The sequence below is a fragment of the Neofelis nebulosa genome, chromosome 2, assembly GCF_028018385.1.
Source record: "Neofelis nebulosa isolate mNeoNeb1 chromosome 2, mNeoNeb1.pri, whole genome shotgun sequence".
In the NCBI taxonomy this organism is placed as follows: Eukaryota; Metazoa; Chordata; class Mammalia; order Carnivora; family Felidae; genus Neofelis; species Neofelis nebulosa.
Window position 1 is genome coordinate 34539643 of NC_080783.1, and position 19745 is coordinate 34559387.

General features: G+C 43.1%; 1 protein-coding gene and 1 long non-coding RNA gene across 6 annotated transcripts in view; one reads left to right on the top strand and one right to left on the bottom strand.

Annotated features, from left to right (window-relative positions):
* Positions 1-19745, top strand: part of FLACC1 (flagellum associated containing coiled-coil domains 1) — a 61803-nt gene that overhangs the window by 23533 nt on the left and 18525 nt on the right. For 3 of the 5 annotated variants that reach the window (XM_058709513.1, XM_058709531.1, XM_058709504.1), the window contains 4 exons: positions 4819-4957; positions 5765-5839; positions 17347-17395; positions 18913-19046. In XM_058709513.1, the coding sequence (XP_058565496.1) occupies positions 4845-4957; positions 5765-5839; positions 17347-17395; positions 18913-19046 (371 nt within the window). In that variant the 5' untranslated portion in view covers positions 4819-4844. Of the gene's footprint in view, positions 1-1306; positions 1539-4818; positions 4958-5764; positions 5840-17346; positions 17396-18912; positions 19047-19745 lie in introns of those variants that run through there. The other 2 variants (XM_058709523.1, XM_058709537.1) reach the window with 2 other exon arrangements.
* Positions 9931-19017, bottom strand: LOC131500390 (uncharacterized). The gene is made up of 3 exons (XR_009256269.1): positions 18894-19017; positions 15930-16164; positions 9931-10122 (listed from the first exon to the last, which is right to left on the bottom strand). It is a non-coding gene; the product is annotated as an uncharacterized LOC131500390 (long non-coding RNA).

Sequence of the window (19745 nt, forward strand, 5' to 3'; positions counted from 1 at the left end):
AAATCTGTGTAAAACTCCATTACTCTTCAATAATTTACCAATCATTTTGTTTTTTAATTCTAATTTTTGATATTATCCTTAACATTGTAACAGTGGTTACATTTTTGCAGTTTATCTGTGGATCTCCTTTCTCCTTGTTGACTCGGTCCCTGTGGTTACAGCCACTCACTTTATTAGGCAACAAATATTTATCAAGTACCCATTGTGGACAAGTCACTTTGCCAGGCTCCATGGGGACACAGAGAATGACATAGTGGAGTCCTGCCCTTCAAGAACCATACAGTCCGGTTTGGGCAGGAAAGAAATTGAATAAAGAAGGCAGTTGCTGGGAGCTGGCCTCCTCAGACTCTCACTTCCTGTGCCAGGAACTCCCGCTAAGTCCTCCAAGTTCACGATTGGCCCCTGTCCTCGCAGAAAGCAGATACAAGGTCCAAAGCACCTCTTGCTCTCACTGCATCCTCCTTTCAGACTCTCCCCTGAATCCTAGCCCCTGTGGCATCATCTTCTTGGCTAGGGCGCTCCACCCCAACTGCTTCCCTGACCCTGTCTCCCTGAGATCTCCTGACTAGGTCCCCATGCACAGCAGAATGCAGACAGTGACATATGGTAGCCTTGTCATCTGGTCTTTAGGCCTTCGCTGTTTACCCAGTCTCTTGGCCTCCTTTCTAGGAGGCCTCCTTTCTAGCCCTGACCTTAATGCCACCAGGCACCAGGACCCAGTCCATCCTGTACCTGCCTCCACCTGCACATCCTGTCTCTCTTCCAAGGCGAAGTCTCTGCACAGCTCACTCAGCTCCCTTTCTTTTTCTTTTTTAACTTGTTTTATTTTTTATTTTTTTTTAATTTACACCCAAATTAGTTAGCATATAGTGCAACAATGATTTCAGGAGTAGATACCTTAGTCCCCCTTACCCATTTAGCCCACTTCCCCTCCCACAACCCCTCCAGTAACCCTCAGTTTGTTCTCCATATTTATGAGTCTCTTATGTTTTGTCCCCCTCCCTGTTTTTATATTATTTTTGTTTCCCTTCCCTTATGTTCATCTGTTGAGTCAAGTCATATGATTTTTGTCTTTCCCTGACTGACTAATTTCACTTAGTGTAATACCCTCCAGTTCCATCCACGTAGTTGCAAATGGCAAGATTTCATTCTTTTTGATTGCCGAGTAATATTCCATTGCATATATATACCACATCTTCTTTATCTATTCATCCCTCAATGGACATTTGGGCTCTTTCCATACTTTGGCTATTGTTGATAGTGCTGCTATAAACATGGGGGTGCATTTGTCCCTTCAAAACAGCACACCTGTATCCATTGGATAAATGCCTAGTAGTGCAATTGCTGGGTCATAGGGGAGTTCTATTTTTAGTTTTTTGAGGAACCTCCATACTGTTTTCCAGAGTGGCTGCACCAGCTTACATTCCCAACTCAGCTCCCTTTCTGATGGCTACCCTCCTGACCACAAGTTCCCTAAGGGCATAGTGCAAGTGTTCCATATTCCCCAGCATCTAGCACAGTGCTCACAGCAAGCGTCTGTAAGTATTTTTGTTGTTAAATGAGCATTTACAGGTGGCCCAGGAATCACTTCACCTCTTTGAGTTTCAATTTCCTCATCTGTAAAATGGACTCAAGTTATGATTCCCTTTAGCTCTAAAATCATTAGGCCATATAACCGGGTTTCTCAAGTATCAGTCATGTTACAGAAAAACATTTGTTTCATTTTTCAGTTGATTCTTAACCAAATTTATTCTAGTATACTATTGGAAACCAGTCACTGACTTGGAAATTTGAGTGAACTCTGCTATCATTGTAATCCTCCCATTGGTCTCTTGGTTCTCCTAACATTTTTTGTCATTGGTTTTTATTTTTTATCAAATAATCCACTGATAACATTTAAAATTTAAATTGTGTTCCAAGTTTATTAATGAAAAGTTAGAGTTTCTACCACCACCCCCCTGCCCCTCACTTCTCAGTTCTACTCTTCAGCATGCTCCTTAGTGGCAACTATTTTCAGCTCTTGTAACTATTTCTTTTGGAATTTAATGTCTGAATAATTGCCTTCACCCCATTTGTTAATTTTTCAGCTTTAGACGTTGTCTGTTGACTTCCAGGTGTGGTAGATGAGGTTTTAGCACTTATATATCCTTCCTCCATTCCCTCCTCTGCTCTTCCAATTTAGTCACAATTAACTTTTTAAAAAGTAATTATCAAGTGTTTATATTAATATATATGAGAGTGTACCTTACTATAACTATGTTTACTTTCTCACATAATATTTTTTAACCCGGAGTCATTATATAATTTTTATTTTCTTAGGCTTCTACGTTTCTTTCTTTTTTTTTTTTTTTTTTTAGTGTTCATTTATTTATTTTGAGAGAGCGGGTGAGAACATGAGCAGGGGAGGGGCAGAGAGAGTGGGAGACAGAGAATCCCAAGCAGGCTCCATGCTGAGTCCTGACTCAGCAGAGCCTGACTCCAGGCTCCATCTCACAAACTGTGAGATCATGACCTGAGCTGAAATCAAGAGTTGAACACTTAACTGACTGAGCCACCCAGGCACCCCAGGTTTCTATGTTTCTATTAGTAATATCACCTCAATTGCTCTGTTTCCTATTACAACTGCTCTGTAACAAATTTAGTGGCTTAAAACAATAGCAATTTATTCTCTTACTAGTTCTGAAGTCAGATGTCTGAAATAGCTCTTACTGGGATAAAATCAAGGTGTTGGCAAGACTTGGTTCCTTCTGGAGGCTCTAGTAGAGAATCATTTCCTTGCCTTTTCCAGCTTCTAGAGGTGCCCACATTCCTTGGCTTGTGGCCTTTCCACGACCACTCCTACCTCCTTTTCCACCATCATATTCTCTTCTCTGACTCTTACCCTCCCTCTTATAAGGTTTATGATTACCTTGGGCCCACATAGATAATCTGGGATAATCTCCCTTCTCAAAACCATTAACTTAATCACAGCTGCAAGTCCTCTTATTGCACATATTTATAGGTTCCAGGGATGGGGGCATGGACATGTCTGGGGGGAGGGTGCATTATCTGCCTACTATGTGCTCCAACAGATCTGCCAGAGGTCTGTCAGTGTTATCCAGTAATCCATCAGTTCCATGTCCTGAGTCTTTGGGGGCCTTCACTGTGGGAATTGGCCCCTTCTGGTTCATACCCATTTTGCAGGTGTGTAGGCCGCATCTTCCTATGGTGTGCTGATAGGGGGAGTTAGTGTGTCAAACTTGCATGGACAGCCCTTGTGCAATTCCATCTCCTTTCCCACTCTCCCTGTTCTTGTCAAATTAAACCTCTTTTAATCCTTGAATTAGGAAAAAAGCCAGTCCTTCCTCCTGTGTGTCTCCTTTGCTCTCTCATGACTACCATACCCATAGCACTTGTGACACCAGATGTGTGTGGGCTTTCCCCCCACCAAGCAATTCTCTGTAACACCAACTGGGTATCCTACAATTTACCTCAATTCTGACCCCCTCTACCTGGAGATAGCACCAGATACCACAGGTAAGTACTCAGTCCCACCTGACTGCACTCACCACCCCCACCAGAGATGCCAATCGCAAATTCAGGTTGTCATCTGTGTGTCTGACCCATAAGCTAGAAATCAGAGGTTTCTGTGACCCTTTCTTGGGTTAATTAACTTACCAGAACAGCTCACAGAACTCAGGAAAACAGTTACTTGCATTTACCAGTTTATTAAAAGATATGATAAAGGATACAGATGAGCAGCCAGATGAAGCAATACATATGGTGAGGTCTAGGAGGGTCCTGAGCATAGGAGCTTCTGTCCTCATGGAGTCAGGGTGTGTCATCCCCCTGAGTGTGGATGTCTTTGCCAACCCCAAATTCACTGAATCCCATACTGCTGGGAGTTTTATGGAGGCTTCCTCATGGTATGATCAGTTATTAATTCCATTTCCAGCCCCTCTCCCCTCCTGGGAAGATAGGGACAGGGGCTGAGGCTGATATCTCCAAGTTTTTAAACATGTCTTGGTTTTTCTGGTGACCAGCCTCCATCCCAGAGCCCACCCACAGTTGCCTCATTAGAACAGCAGATGTTCCTAGTGCTCTTATCACTTAGGGATTCACAAGGTTTTCAGGAGCCCTGTGTCAGGAACTGGGGGCAGAGACCAATATATTTTTTCCACTATCTCACAATCCTGTACTATCATTTTTGTGGGGTTCTGGAAAATAAAGAAACACATGTGGTCAAGTTTCCATGTTTATCTGATAGTTGTTGTCTTTCACGCAGACCTTTGTAATAGGGATTTTTTGGTTTTGTTTTCATGGAGCTAAGAAGGAAGGATTTTGATCTATAATTCGGGCAGGTGAACAGGGATGAGAAATTGAGACATTCACTTGCACTGTAATTTGAGTAACAGAGTTAATTTTTCAGGAAGTTCTGTGCAAGATCTACTGTAGGGATTTCTCCTCATTTCAGTGAGAGCTAATGTGGCCTGATGGAAGAAGGGCCTAGGAGATTTTTGCTACCCCTGTGATCTTTCTGAACCTCAGTATCCTCATCTGTAAAATTGAGATAACAATAATTGATCACTTATTGTGTGCTTGGATCACAGCATGCACTCAGTGGTGACAAAATTTAAATCACTTTCAAGTCAAGTCCACTGGGTGCCAAGGAGTGAGATGTTATTCTATAGTCAAGACCCTGCACCAGATCAACAGCTCCCAGAATTTACCATGTGTGCTTTGGGCTTTTGCTGGGTCCTTCCTAATTTGTCTCTTAAGTATCATTGCTTTGACTCTGAATGGTGTAACTCTCTGATGTTACTTTCCCACTTTAACCAGGACCTCCTGATCTAGCAGCTCCTGCCATGTACCCCAACCCTCTCATCTACTGTACCTGCTGGGACCCTTGGAACTTGGGACCACGGAAGCTAATCAAGACCCCTCAGCCACCAAGCAAGACCTCCACAGGGAAGCCCAAGTAAGGATTATATGGATGGAGTAGAACATGGGCCCTTGAATTCCATTTGCAGCCTTCTTTCTCTTCAATATATCCAAATAGTCAACTAGGCAACAAAATCCCAAGAAGGCCAGAAAGCCTAGCTTTACACAGCTTTCCCAGCCAGCCTGTTGGCAGCACATTGCTCTTGCCAGTCCTGCTTAGACTCAGTGTCATTTTAAATGAGGAAGTCTCAGGGGTGCCTGGGTGGCTCACTTGTTTAAGCATCCAACTCTTGATTTTGGCTCAGGTCATGATCTCACAGTTTGTGGGTTTGAGCCCCACATCAGACTCTGTGCTGACAGTATGGAGCCTGCTTGGAATTCTCTGTCTCTCCATCTCTCTCTGCCCCTTCCTGCACCTCTCTCGAAAGAAAGAAAGAAAGAAAGAAAGAAAGAAAGAAAGAAAGAAAGAAAGAAAGAAAGAAAGAAAGAAAGAAAGAAAGAAAGAAAGAAGTGAATGAATAATAAAAATAAATGAGAATATCTCAGAGTTTGTGCAGCAGGGAAAGGTCAGCTTCCAAAGAGAGGACCTGATAGCCCCCCTCGGGAGAAAAAGAGCTTTGGGCTCTGGGGGACAAGCTGCCAACCCAGGGTCCCCTGGGAAATGAACCTTCTCAAGTCTTCTTCTAGAGACTCCCCAAGACCTTCCTGGCTTTAAAGATTTCAGCAGTCAGAGCATGTATTCCCATTTTGGGGTCATGATGGGCATCTACCTAATCTGGGAATGCTAAAACAGGTTTCTGAATTTCTAATTTTCTCTTTTTTGTTATCTATTTTGCATTTTCAGGCTAACTCCTCTTCCTTCAGCTGCAAAAAAACAAAATTGTGTCCAACCCACAGCAAAACCTGTTGTTGCCCCAAAGTAAGTATTTTTATGTTCATGGGGAAGGAATTACCAGAACCTACAATGATTTCCCCCAAACCTCAGATCCTGCATGCAAATTGTGTGGTGCTCTGCACCCACTTTCAAAGTCACAACAAATAAGTTCTCAATTAGGGGTGCCCCTGACAGCCACTATTTCCTGCCCTAAAAGGGAACAATACATGATGCATGTCATAGGCAAAGAGCCTTGGGGAAACTCCCAGGCATTTATGGTGGTGGCTTACCTTTTTACTGATTACTGTTCTATGTCTAAGGTTTTTGGTAGATGGCAGCTCTATTTTTATTCATAAATTAAATTTTTATCCATATTTTGTTAAGCTTAGAAGTATAACTTAGTTTAGGCATGTGCATGTATCTTTGTATTCAACTTATTTGGAAAATATTTATTGAGCCCCTACTATTTGTTTGGCATTATTTCAAGTGCCAGGAGACAGCAGTGAACATAGAAGAGTCCCTGCTCCTAGAGCTTACATTCTAGGGGGGAAATGACCATAAAGAAGTTAATACATCCCAGTGCATCCCAGTGCTATGTAGAATATAACACAGGCAAAGGGAGGAGGGGATAGTGAAGGCAGGGTTGTTATTTTCTATGGGTATTTCAGGGAAAATCCTTATGTAAAGGGGACAGCAGGAGCCTGCTGATATCTGAGACTAGCACTCCTGGCAGAGGGAACAGCAAATACAAATTCCCCCTGAGTGGGAACCTGCTTGGCACATTTGGTCTTTTCCAGGAAAGCAAAGAGGCCCATGTGGCAGGAGTGGAGGATGTGAGCAGAGAATGGGGAGAGGTGAGGTCAGAGAAGTAGCAGAGATGATGAATGTAGTTGGCAGAATAATGGCCCCCCAAAGATACATCCTAATCTCTGGAAACTATGATTCTGTTCTATTACTCATCAAGGGGGAATTAAGGTTGTAGATAGAATTATGCTTGCTAATCAGGGGACGTTGATATGGACAGATCATCCTGAATTATTGGATGGGCCCAGTGTAATCACAAAGGTCTTTATTCATGAAAGAACAGATGTGACAATTGAAGCTGAGTGATACAGTTGTTGGCTTTGATGGAGAAAAAATGCCGCTACAAACACAGGAAGCTTCTAGGAGCAGGAAAGTCAAGAAAACAGATATTCCTGTGGAGCCTCCAGGAGGAATATCACCCTGCCAACACCTTAATTTTTTAGCTCAGTGAGACCCATTTCAGACTTTGACCTCTAGAACTGTAAGATAATGAGTTGGTTTTGTGTTAAGCCACTGAGCTTGTAGTAATTCGTTACAGCAGCAATAGGAAACTCATACAGTAAAGCTTGCTACCAGTATAAGGACTTTGGCTTTTACTTTGAAAGAGACAGCCTATAGGGCTGCCATAACAAAACAAACAAACAAACAACAACAAAAAAAAAAACAGAAAAAAACACAGACACTGTGGCTTAAGCAACAGAAATTTATTTTCTCACAGTTACAGAGACTAAATTTCAAGACCAAGGTGCCCACAGTGTTGGTTTCCTCTCAGGACTCTCCCTGGCTTGCAGATGGCCACCTACTTTCTGCTCCTTCACATGGTCTTTTCTTTGTGTATGCACATCCCTGGTGTCTCTCTGTGTGTCCTATCTCTCTTATAAGGACACTAGTAAGGTTGGATTAGTGCCCACTATAATGGCCTCATTTTAACTTAATCCCCCTATAAGGCTCTGTCTTCAATACTGTCACATTCTGAGGTACTGGGAGTTAGGGCTTCAACATATAAATGTTGGGGGGACATAATTTAGCCCATAAGAGATTGGAAGCCATCACAGGGTTCTGAGAAGAGTGACATGATCCAACTTGCATTTGGAAATGACTAATCTTTTTTTTTTAATTTTTTAATGTTTATTTACTTATTTTGAGAGAGAGAGAGAGCATGAGCAGGGGAGGGACAGAGAGAGAAGAGAGAGAGAACCCAAGTAGGTTTCACGCTGTCAGCACAGAGCCCTGTGCTGGGCTCAATCCCACAAACTGTGAGATCATGACCTGAGCCAAAATCAAGAGTCAGATGCTTAACCAACTGAGCCACCTGACACTCCAAAAGGATGAATCTGGCTACTGCATTGAGAATGGACTACAGTGACCAAGGGTAGAAGCAGAGTCCAGTTAAGATGTAATAGTAAGGACCCAAGCAAGAGAAGATGGTGCTTTGACCTGGTAGAAATAGCAGAGGTGGTGAGGAGTGGTCCCATTTGGGATATATTCTGAAGGTAGAAACCGGTAGGATCTGCTAATGGGTTGGGTGTTAAGTATGAGAACAAAACAAAAGAGGGGTCAAGGATGGCTTCAAGATTTGGAGCTGAGCAACAGGAAGGATGGAATTTCCATTTTCTGCGATTGGGGCAGACTGTGGGGGGAGGTACACATTTCTCGGGAGCTGAGCATAGGAAGTCCAAGATGCTTCTTACTATCAAGTGGCAATGTCAAGTAAGCAGTTGGATAAGTGGGTCTGAGAGACAGCTCTGGGCTGCAGATATACATTTGACAGTCGTTGGCATATACATGATACTTAGAGCCCTCAGATCAGATGAGATCTCCAAGACAGGGAGTAGAGCCAGAGGTAGGAAGAGGCAGGAGAACGGAGACCCAGAGCACTCCAGTGTTGAGAGGTTGGAGAAACCCCGAAAAGCAGATTGACAGGGAGTGGTCAGTGAGGTAGATGACAAATCATCTACCTGGTATCCTGGAAGGAAAATGACAAAAATGTTCCAAGAAGGAGGATTCTGATTATCTGTGTCAACAACTGCTGATAAGTAATTAGATGAGGGCTGAGAAATACTGTTGAGTTTAAGTGGCCTGTGGGTCATCAGTGACATGAAGAGCATTGTGTCAATGGTAGTGGTGATAAAGCCTGATTGGAGTGGGATCCATTCATAACAAGGGATCTGTTGAATGGCTGTGTAGGTGAAACAGTTCCTTAGTGCCTGCCTTCTGTATGACAGCACACTGCTGGCATGATCACACCTGTGGGTCTTATCTGACCCATATTAATGGTCAAGCTCAAGGTCTCAGTCTCCCAGTACCTCTTATTGGGAGCAACATCACTCACACCACAGCTCCACTCTGCCCGCCAATTAGCCCCTGCTAACACTGTCCTAGTCTTTTGCAATACAGTGAGGAACACTTTGTGGGTACTTTTATTATTTTTTTTATTTTTATTTTTTTTAATGTTTATTTATTTTTGAGAAAGCGCTAGCAGGAAAGGGTCAGAGAGAGAGAGACAAACAGAGACAGAATCTGAATTAGGCTCCAGGCTCTGAGCTGTTAGCACACAGCCTGATGCAGGGCTTGAACTCACGAACCATGAGATCATGACCTGAGCCAAAGTCGGAGGCTCAACCTACTGAGCCACCTGGGGCCCCTACAATTCAAAGACCTGTTCATTGTATTTATAACTTTCCAGTGAGACCCTACTGGGACTCCACATCACCCAGTCTCTATGTCCTATTGAGTCAGCACTGACTGAGGCTGGGAAACGGAGCAGCTGGGATGGCCTCACCATCAGGAAGGGGCTTGGGTAGATACTGATACGACCCACAAATGGGGACGTGAAGAATCTGTTCACCAGCCAACTGTTAACTTGGGCCTCCAGTCACAAACATACAGCCTCTGTGAATTACATCCTTTTTGTGAAACCTCTTATTCTTTTGCAAACATACAATGTACTTTTTGTTATTTCGAAAGTCTTAATTCTTAAATATGAACTACAACATAACTGTTTTAACCATGTTTGGGTAACTTTTTTTTTTTTTCATCTCAGAAGCCTTGAAAAATGGCAGTAGGCCCAGTGCTCTCAACTCCTGGGAGACACGGCTGGCAAATTGCTTTATCTGCAATTCTTTGTAGCACTTAACTTTTTCTTCTTCTAATTTCAGTATTTATGTGCCTCTATTTTTCTCAAATAAAAAGCATCACATCTCATTCCATTTCTCTTAGTATGGAGCACTGTGGTTTGCATCCATTAACCACTCATTGAATTCATTAAATGAGAAAATGTGAAGTGCTTTGACTGACGTCAATGAAGTATCAAACTTTGGTTAGTGTAATCAGAGTAATCTGAGTAGGTTGACAAGGGAAAAAAGAGTCAAGGAGAATCATCCTGGATCAACCATACCTTTTACTTTTCAGAGAGAGAAACACAATTCCAACAAAATTAGTACCCAGGGAGCTGCACTCTGACCCTTGGAGCAGTTCAGAGGTGAATGCAGTACTGTGGAAGGTCTCCGTTTGCTCAAGGAGATCTACGAAGAACAAAAAAAGACATAAGCTTAATTCCATGGCCAGCTTTTTTTTTTTTTTTCAGTATATGAAATTTATTGTTAAAATGGTTTCCATACAACACCCAGTGCTCATCACAAAAGGTGCCCTCCTCAATACCCATCACCCACCCTCCCCTCCCTCCCACCCCCCATCAACCCTCAGTTTGTTCTCAGTTTTTAAGAGTCTCTCATGGTTTGGCTCTCTCCCACTCTACCTCTTTTTTTTTCCTTCCCCTCCCCCATGGGTTTCTGTTAAGTTTCTCAGGATCCACATAAGAGTGAAAACATATGGTATCTGTCTTTCTCTGTATGGCTTATTTCACTTAGCATCACACTCTCCAGTTCCATCCACGTTGCTACAAAGGGCCATATTTCATTCTTTCTCATTGCCCTGTAGTACTCCATTGTGTATATAAACCACAATTTCTTTATCCATTCATCAGTTGATGGACATTTAGGCTCTTTCCATCATTTGGCTATTGTTGAGAGCGCTTCTATAAACATTGGGGTACAAGTGCCCCTATGCATCAGTACTCCTGTATCCCTCGGGTAAATTCCTAGCAGTGCTATTGCTGGGTCATAGGGTAGGTCTATTTTTAATTTTCTGAGGAACCTCCACACTGTTTTCCAGAGTGGCTGCACCAATTTGCATTCCCACCAACAGTGCAAGAGGGTTCCTGTTTCTCCACATCCTCTCCAGCATCTATAGTCTCCTGATTTGTTCATTTTGGCCACTCTGACTGGCGTGAGGTGATATCTGAGTGTGGTTTTGATTTGTATTTCCCTGATAAGGAGTGACGTTGAGCATCTTTTCATGTGCATGCTGGCCATCCGGATGTCTTCTTTAGAGAAGTGTCTATTCACGTTTTCTGCCCATTTCTTCACTGGGTTATTTGTTTTTCGGGTGTGGAGTTTGATGAGCTCTTTATAGATTTTGGATACTAGCCCTTTGTCCGATACGTCATTTGCAAATATCTTTTCCCATTCCGTTGGTTGCCTTTTAGTTTTGTTGGTTGTTTCCTTTGCTGTGCATAAGCTTTTTATCTTCATAAGGTCCCAGTAATTCATTTTTGCTTTTAATTCCCTTGCCTTTGGGGATGTGTCAAGTAAGAGATTGCTACGACTGAGGTCAGAGAGGTCTTTTCCTGCTTTCTCCTCTAAAGTTTTGATGGTTTCCTGTCTCACATTCAGGTCCTTTATCCATTTTGAGTTTATTTTTGTGAATGGTGTCAGAAAGTGGTCTTTCTGACAGGTTTCAACCTTCTGCATGTTGCTGTCCAGTTCTCCCAGCACCATTTGTTAAAGAGACTGTCTTTTTTCCATTGGATGTTCTTTCCTGCTTTGTCAAAGATGAGTTGGCCATACGTTTGTGGGTCTAGTTCTGGGGTTTCTATTCTATTCCATTGGTCTATGTGTCTGTTTTTGTGCCAATACCATGCTGTCTTGATGATGACAGCTTTGTGGTAGAGGCTAAAGTCTGGGATTGTGATGCCTCCTGCTTTGGTCTTCTTCTTCAAAATTACTTTGGCTATTCGGGGCCTTTTGTGGTTCCATATGAATTTTAGGATTGCTTGTTCTAGTTTCGAGAAGAATGCTGGTGCAATTTTGATTGGGATTGCATTGAATGTGTAGATAGCTTTGGGTAGTATTGACATTTTGACAATATTTATTCTTCCAATCCATGAGCAGGGAATGTCTTTCCATTTCTTTATATCTTCTTCAATTACCTGCATAACTTTTCTATAGTTTTCAGCATACAGATCTTTTACATCTTTGGTTAGATTTATCCCTAGGTGTTTTATGCCTCTTGGTGCAATTGTGAATGGGATCAGTTTCTTTATTTGTCTTTCTGTTGCTTCGTTATTAGTGTATAAGAAGTCAACTGATTTCTGTACATTGATTTTGTATCCTGCAATTTTGCTAAATTCATGTGTCAGTTCTAGCAGACTTTTGGTGGAGTCTATCGGATTTTCCATGTATAATATCATGTCATCTGCAAAAAGTGAAAGCTTGACTTCATCTTTGCCAATTTTGATGCCTTTGATTTCCTTTTGTTGTCTGATTGCTGATGCTAGAACTTCCAACACTATGTTAAACAACAGCGGTGAGAGTGGGCATCCCTGTCGTGTTCCTGATCTCGGGGAAAAAGCTCTCAGTTTTTCCCCATTGAGGATGATGTTAGCTCTGGGCTTTTCATAAATGGCTTTTATGATCTTTAAGTACGTTCCTTCTATCCCGACTTTCTCAAGGGTTTTTATTAAGAAAGGGTGCTGGATTTTGTCAAAGGCCTTTTCTGCATCGATTGACAGGATCATATGGTTCTTCTCTTTTTTGTTGTTAATGTGATGTATCACATTGATTGATTTGCGAATGTTGAACCAGCCCTGCATCCCAGGAATGAATCCCACTTGATCATGGTGAATAATTCTTTTTATATGCTGTTGAATTCGATTTGCTAGTATCTTATTGAGAATTTTTGCATCCATATTCATCAGGGATATTGGCCTGTAGTTCTCTTTTTTTACTGGGTCTCTGTCTGGCTTGGGAATCAAAGTAATACTGGCTTCATAGAATGAGTCTGGAAGTTTTCCTTCCCTTTCTATTTTTTGGAACAGCTTGAGAAGGATAGGTATTATCTCTGCTTTAAACGTCTGGTAGAACTCCCCTGGGAAGCCATCTGGTCCTGGACTCTCATTTGTTGGGAGATTTTTGATAACCGATTCAATTTATTCGCTGGTTATGGGTCTGTTCAAGCTTTCTATTTCCTCCTGATTGAGTTTTGGAAGAGTGTGGGTGTTTAGGAATTTGTCCATTTCTTCCAGGTTGTCCAATTTGTTGACATATAATTTTTCATAGTATTCCCTGATAATTGTTTGTATCTCCGAGGGATTGGTTGTAATAATTCCATTTTCATTCATGATTTTATCTATTTGGGTCATCTCCCTTTTCTTTTTGAGAAGCCTGGCTAGAGGTTTGTCAACTTTGTTTATTTTTTCAAAAAACCAACTCTTGGTTTCGTTGATCTGCTCTACAGTTTTTTTAGATTCTATATTGTTTATTTCTGCTCTGATCTTTATTATTTCTCTTCTTCTGCTGGGTTTAGGCTGCCTTTGCTGTTCTGCTTCTATTTCCTTTAGGTGTGCTGTTATATTTTGTATTTGGGATTTTTCTTGTTTCTTGAGATAGGCCTGGATTGCAATGTATTTTCCTCTCAGGACTGCCTTCGCTGCATCCCAATGTGTTTGGATTGTTGTATTTTCATTTTCATTTGTTTCCATATATTTTTTAATTTCTTCTCTAATTGCCTGGGTGACCCACTCATTCTTTAGTAGGGTGTTCTTTAACCTCCATGCTTTTGAAGGTTTTCCAGACTTTTTCCTGTGGTTGATTTCAAGCTTCATAGCATTGTGGTCTGAAAGTATGCATGGTATAATTTCAATCCTTGTATACTTATGAAGGGCTGTTTTGTGACCCAGTATATGATCTATCTTGGAGAATGTTCCATGTGCACTCGAGAAGAAAGTATATTCTGTTGCTTTGGGATGCAGAGTTCTAAATATATCTGTCAAGTCCATCTGATCCCATGAATCATTCAGGGCCCTTGTTTCTTTATTGATCCTGTGTCTAGATGATCTATCCATTTCTGTAAGTGGAGTGTTAAAAGTCCCCAGCAATTACCACATTCTTATCAATAAGGTTGCTTATGTTTATGAGTAATTGTTTTATATATTTGGGGGCTCCCGTATTCGGCGCATAGACATTTATAACTGTTAGCTCTTCCTGATGGATAGACCCTGTAATTATTATATAATGCCCTTCTTCATCTCTTGTTACAGCCTTTAATTTAAAGTCTAGTTTGTCTGATATAAGTATGGCTACTCCAGCTTTCTTTTGGCTTCCAGTAGCATGATAAATAGTTCTCCATCCCCTCACTCTCAATCTAAAGGTGTCCTCAGGTCTAAAATGAGTCTCTTGTAGACAGCAAATAGATGGGTCTTGTTTTTTTATCCATTCTGATACCCTATGTCTTTTGGTTGGTACATTTAGTCCATTTACATTCAGTGTTATTATAGAAAGATACGGGTTTAGAGTCATTGTGATGTCTGTATGTTTTATGCTTGTAGCGATGTCTCTGGTACTTTGTCTCACAGGATTCCCCTTAGGATCTCTTGTAGGGCTGGTTTAGTGGTGATGAGTTCCTTCAGTTTTTGTTTGTTTGGGAAGACCTTTATCTCTCCTTCTATTCTAAATGACAGACTTGCTGGATAAAGGATTCTCGGCTGCATATTTTTTTCTGGTCATCACATTGAAGATCTCCTACCATGCCTTTCTGGCCTGCCAAGTTTCAAAAGAGAGATCAGTCACAAGTCTTATAGGTCTCCCTTTATAAGTTAGGGCACGTTTATCCCTTGCTGCTTTCAGAATTTTCCCTTTATCCTTGTATTTTGCCAGTTTCACTATGATATGTCATGCAGAAGATCGATTCAAGTTATGTCTGAAGGGTGTTCTCTGTGCCTCTTGGATTTCAATGCCTTTTTCCTTCCCCCGTTCAGGGAAGTTCTCAGCTCTGATTTCTTCAAGTACACCTTCAGCACCTTTCCCTCTCTCTTCCTCCTCTGGGATACCAATTATGCGTATATTATTTCTTTTTAGTGTATCACTTAGTTCTCTAATTTTCCCCTCATACTCCTGGATTTTTTTATCCTTCTTTTTTCAGCTTCCTCTTTTTCCATAATTTTATCTTCTAGTTCACCTATTCTCTCCTCTGCCTCTTCAATCCGAGCCGTGGACGTTTCCATTTTATTTAAAGCGTTTTTCAGCTCCTCCTGACTGTTCCTTAGTCCCTTGATCTCTGTAGCAAGAGATTCTCTGCTGTCCTCTATACTGTTTTCAAGCCCAGCGATTAATTTTATGACTATTATTCTAAATTCACTTTCTGTTATATTATTTAAATCCTTTTTGATCAGTTCATTAGCTGTTGTTATTTCCTGGAGATTCTTTTGAGGGGAATTCTTCCGTTTGGTCATTTTGGATAGTCCCTGGAGTGGTGCGGACCTGCAGGGCACTTCCCCTTTGCTGTGGTGTATAACTGGAGTTGGTGGACGGGGCCGCAGTCAGACCTGATGTCTGCCCCCAGCCCACCACTGGGGCCACAGTCAGACTGATGTGTGCCTTCTCTTCCCCTCTCCTAGGGGTGCAATTCACTGTGGGGTGGCGTGGCCCGTCTGGGCTACTTGCACACTGCCAGGCTTGTGGAGCTGGGGATCTGGTGTATTAGCTGGGGTGGGTAGGCAAGGTGCACGGGGGCAGGAGGGGCAGGCTTAGCTCGCTTCTCCTTAGGTGATCCACTTCAGGAGGGGCCCTGTGGCAGTGGGAGGGTGTCAGACCCGCTGCCGGAGGGGTGGCTCCGCAGAAGCACAGCGTTGGGTGTTTGCGCGGAGCAAGCAAGTTCCCTAGCAGGAACTAATTCCCTTTGGGATTTTAGCTGGGGGATGGGCGAGGGAGATGGCGCTGGCGAGCGCCTTTGTTCCCTGCCAAACTGAGCTCTGTCCTCTGGGGCTCAGCAACTCTCCCTCCCGTTGTCCTCCAGCCTTCCCGCTTTCCGAGCAGAGCTGTTAACTTATGACCTCCCAGATGCTAAGTCCCGCTTGCTGTCGGAACATACTCCATCTGGCCCCTCTGCTTTTGCAAGCCAGACTTGGGGGCTCTGCTTGTCCGGCTGGCCGCCCCTCACGCCCCGGCTCCCTCCCGCCAGTCCGTGGAGTGCACCGCCTCACCGCCCTTCCTACCCTCTTCCGTGGGCCTCTCATCTGCGCTTGGCTCCGGAGACTCTGTTCTGCTAATCCTCTGGCAGTTTTCTGGGTTATTTAGGCAGGTGTAGGTGGAATCTAAGTGATCAGCAGGACTCGCGGTGAGCCCAGCGTCCTCCTATGCCTCCATCTTCCTCTCTGTCTCCATGGCCAGCTTTTTAAAGAGATCCAGGCTACTCAGTGATTTCCCCACCACCGCCACCCCAAGGCTTTCCTAAATTCCGAGAAAGTAAACAAAATTAGCATTGTAAAGAGTTCCTGGTTTATGAATGGGAGCATATGGTTGTTATGAACGGAGTTGTATTTTAAGTGGTTTTAAATCTTTTCAATTACATATGAGTCCCATTGTATTATCAAAGTATACGGTGCACTCATGTCTGTTTTTTAACACACGGAGTCATGTTTTCACCAGTTAAAATAATAGTATCTACAGTAGCCAAATCCATGGCCTAGTTTTCTCAAGGGAGTCTTCAGTGCCTCTCTGGAGGCCTCATTTGGGGGGTGGGAGATGTGGGATCAAAACCAGACTTTATTAGCCAAGGTAGAACTGCCTCCACCAAGAAAAATCCTCTCAACCCCACACCCCCATACCCAGCTGACTTTGGAACAGTCTCACCCTGGTAACCACTCCACCACCCCTAAAGATATTGTGGTTATTTTGATCATAGGGAAAATGGAACTCCTAGATCAGTTTTGGTTGTTTCTCTTCACAGCAGTTGGCCTGATTGTATGTATATGGATGTGAGTGTTTGCTGAAGCAGAGGGAAAATGCCCTAGCTTCATATACCTAAGCCTAACTAGTCTTGTTGTCAGCACATCAGAAACTGGTTACTCTTATTCCAATCTTTCAACTTTCCAGGTGAGGTCCCTTACAAATATACTTGATATTTGGATACCTGATATGTTCACATTTCTACACCTGAAAACAACAACAAATTATGACCAAGATTAACCATTTACTTATCCTGAATTTATGATACTGACCATTTCAGGTCCCATATCACTAATTTCTGGTGCAAATAAGAAAGGATTTTGTGCAGACAACGTAAATGTCACTAGTGTGTTCATTTGAGATTATGCACCATAGGAGAGCCCTTTGGATTCTCAGGCCAAGTCTCTTGACCCTTATTTTAGGAGTGGTTCTAATAGGCATGATAGTCAACTCCCCACTTTTTTACTTCCTGCCTTTTTATCACAATCTGTATACCAATGATCTCGGGACCATTGAACATTCCTTAGTTCCTGAGTAGAATATTTCAGAGCTGAAAGGGGCCTCAGAGATCATCCCGGTAATGTCACTTTTTACAGGTGAGCAATGGGGATCAGGGAGCAGCTTCTAAGCTTTGAACTTCTCTTTGCTCCCTGGTTGCTTTCTGAGCACGTCTTTCTCTTGCAGAGGGAAACTCCATTTAGGAAAACAAGAGGAGAGCAATAAACCACCTTATGTGAGTAAAAACATGAAGGGGGCAGTGGGACTAACATTTACTGAGTGCCTACTTTGTGCAAGCACAAGCCTTTTACATGTATGTACCTCATTGGATCTTTGCAATGATCCTATGAGGAGGGGCTATCGTTGCACATAGCGTAACTGGTAAGTGGCAGAAAAAGGACTTTAACTCAGCTGAGCCAGACCTCAGAGAGGGCATGTAATTGCCACTCTCTACTGCCTTGTGCATGGCAAGAAGACTGTGCCAAGGAAACCAGACACTGACCACCAGTCCAGGCTAGGGTACAGCTCATGCCCATGTGCCAGAAACCCCCCACTGTCACACTGGGGAACCCACAAATGCTAGGGCAGGGACAACAGAGGAAGGGAGCAGGGCCAGGACCACACTGGAGAAAGAGATGGGAACTAAACCCAGGAAGATCTCAATAGCTGCCTAGGAGTTTGGACCTAATCCTTCTGGTGTCTGGGAACCTTCATGGGTCTGACACAGGCACAGTACCAGGTAAGATTTACATTCTAGAAAAAACATTGTCTGATGGGATAATACTGGTGCTTTTTACTATGGGATTTTTATCTATTTTCTTTTTTTCCCCTTAAACAAGGATCATGCATTTCCATAACAGTCAGGAAAAAAAACAAAAATGTTATTGCCCTCCAGACAGAGAGGATGATGAACTTTAGGGGAGCCAGAATGAAGGCAGGGAGGCCAGCTGGGCAGGTATGGCCAAAGCCAAAGAGAAAGAGGAGAATGGCCTTAGGCTGTTCCAGGGGCAGGAGTGTGGGGAGGAGAAGACGAAGCTGGGGTACAATTAGGCAATAACAATGACAGGACTTGTGTTGCCTTAAGGGTGTCCTACACAACTCTAGAAGGCACAATCTTATCCTGGTCTATGCAGGCTGGTAGCCCTGCCAGATTTCTGACTTGGATCTAGTGGGGAATAGAGGAAGAACTGACTAAAATAGATATGTTTGTTTTCATAACCGTGCTAGATAGACACTTTCTTCTGTTATTTTGGCTTTCCCCATAAAAGCCCTTTGAGGAAGAGTTATCCTAATTTTCTAATGAGGAAACTGAGGCACACAGATATTGAATAACTATAGTTGGTGGCAGAGCCAGCATTTGAACTCAGGCCTGTCTAATTCCCAGAACTTAGCAATTTCCATGGTGTCTGACCGCCTTCTGGCTTCTGGCCGTGTGGAGAATGCAGATGAGGTGCAGGGCTTGGGGCTGAGTGCCGAGTGAAGTGTCAGCATTTAAGGTTGCACATGTTGAGCTTGAGAGGTCTTTGGGAACATCCAGGAACCATTTGTCTTGAGACCAGATCTCAGGAGAGAAATCTGGGCTGGAGTATGAGGGTGAGTGGTAACTGGGGAATGCACAGGAGGGACTTGGGCTCTGGGATCCCACCTCATGTCTCTGTGTCTAAGATGTGAGTAGCACTCTAGTGGAAGATTTGGACGAATCTCTGCACTCCAAGTCTACAATATTATCTTACCTTCTACCTTGATGCCCAGGAAGTGATAAACGTGTCACCTGGTTATCACCTCATTCGAAATAGGGAGCAGATTTCCGTCACCTTGGGAGATGAAATGTTTGATAAGAGAAAGCGGTCGCAATCAGAGATCATGGACAGAGTCCAGATTTCCAGGTAATGCCCTTGGACCTATATCCAGCTCCTCAGAGCTATCCCTATTGGGCTTGGCCTGGCCTCAGGGAGAAGCTCCTAACTTCTATGCCCAATGCACAGGGTCTCTGTTCTGAAGGTGCTATAATGTCACTTCACTCCTCATCCCTGTGCTGCTCCTCTCCACACCCATCTCTCTGCCCTGATCCCATTTGAAACAGGACAAAGGACAGGTCAGGCAGCTGACCTGAAAAGTGACTGGGTATAGTATAATTTGTACTAAAGGAAAGCAATTATTCTTAGAGGTGATGAACAGATGAAATATTCATAAAATAGTCTGAATTTGGGGGTGTAAAGTGAGAGTAAAGTCAGGGTTTTTGGGGAGCTGAGTATGCATCTCTTTCTCATTTTGCCCAAAGATGTCACTCAGTTCATGCCTCTGGGAGGCATAGCATGGAAGATTCTGGCTAAGTCTACCCCAGTTGAGCACAGTGCATCCTCTCTGTCATTCAGGCCCTACCCACTCTATCCTCCAATGCCATACAAAGTCAGCTCCCACATCTTATCCATTCTACTTCCTAGATCTCTCATTCATGTCTCTCTCTCCCTGTCCCCTCCTACATCCTCTCTCTTGTTCCCTCACCTTGTTGAATGGAACACCATCTCTGTTGCACTGCACACGTCACTACCTGCCACCCTGTCTACTCCAGCTCAACCAAATAG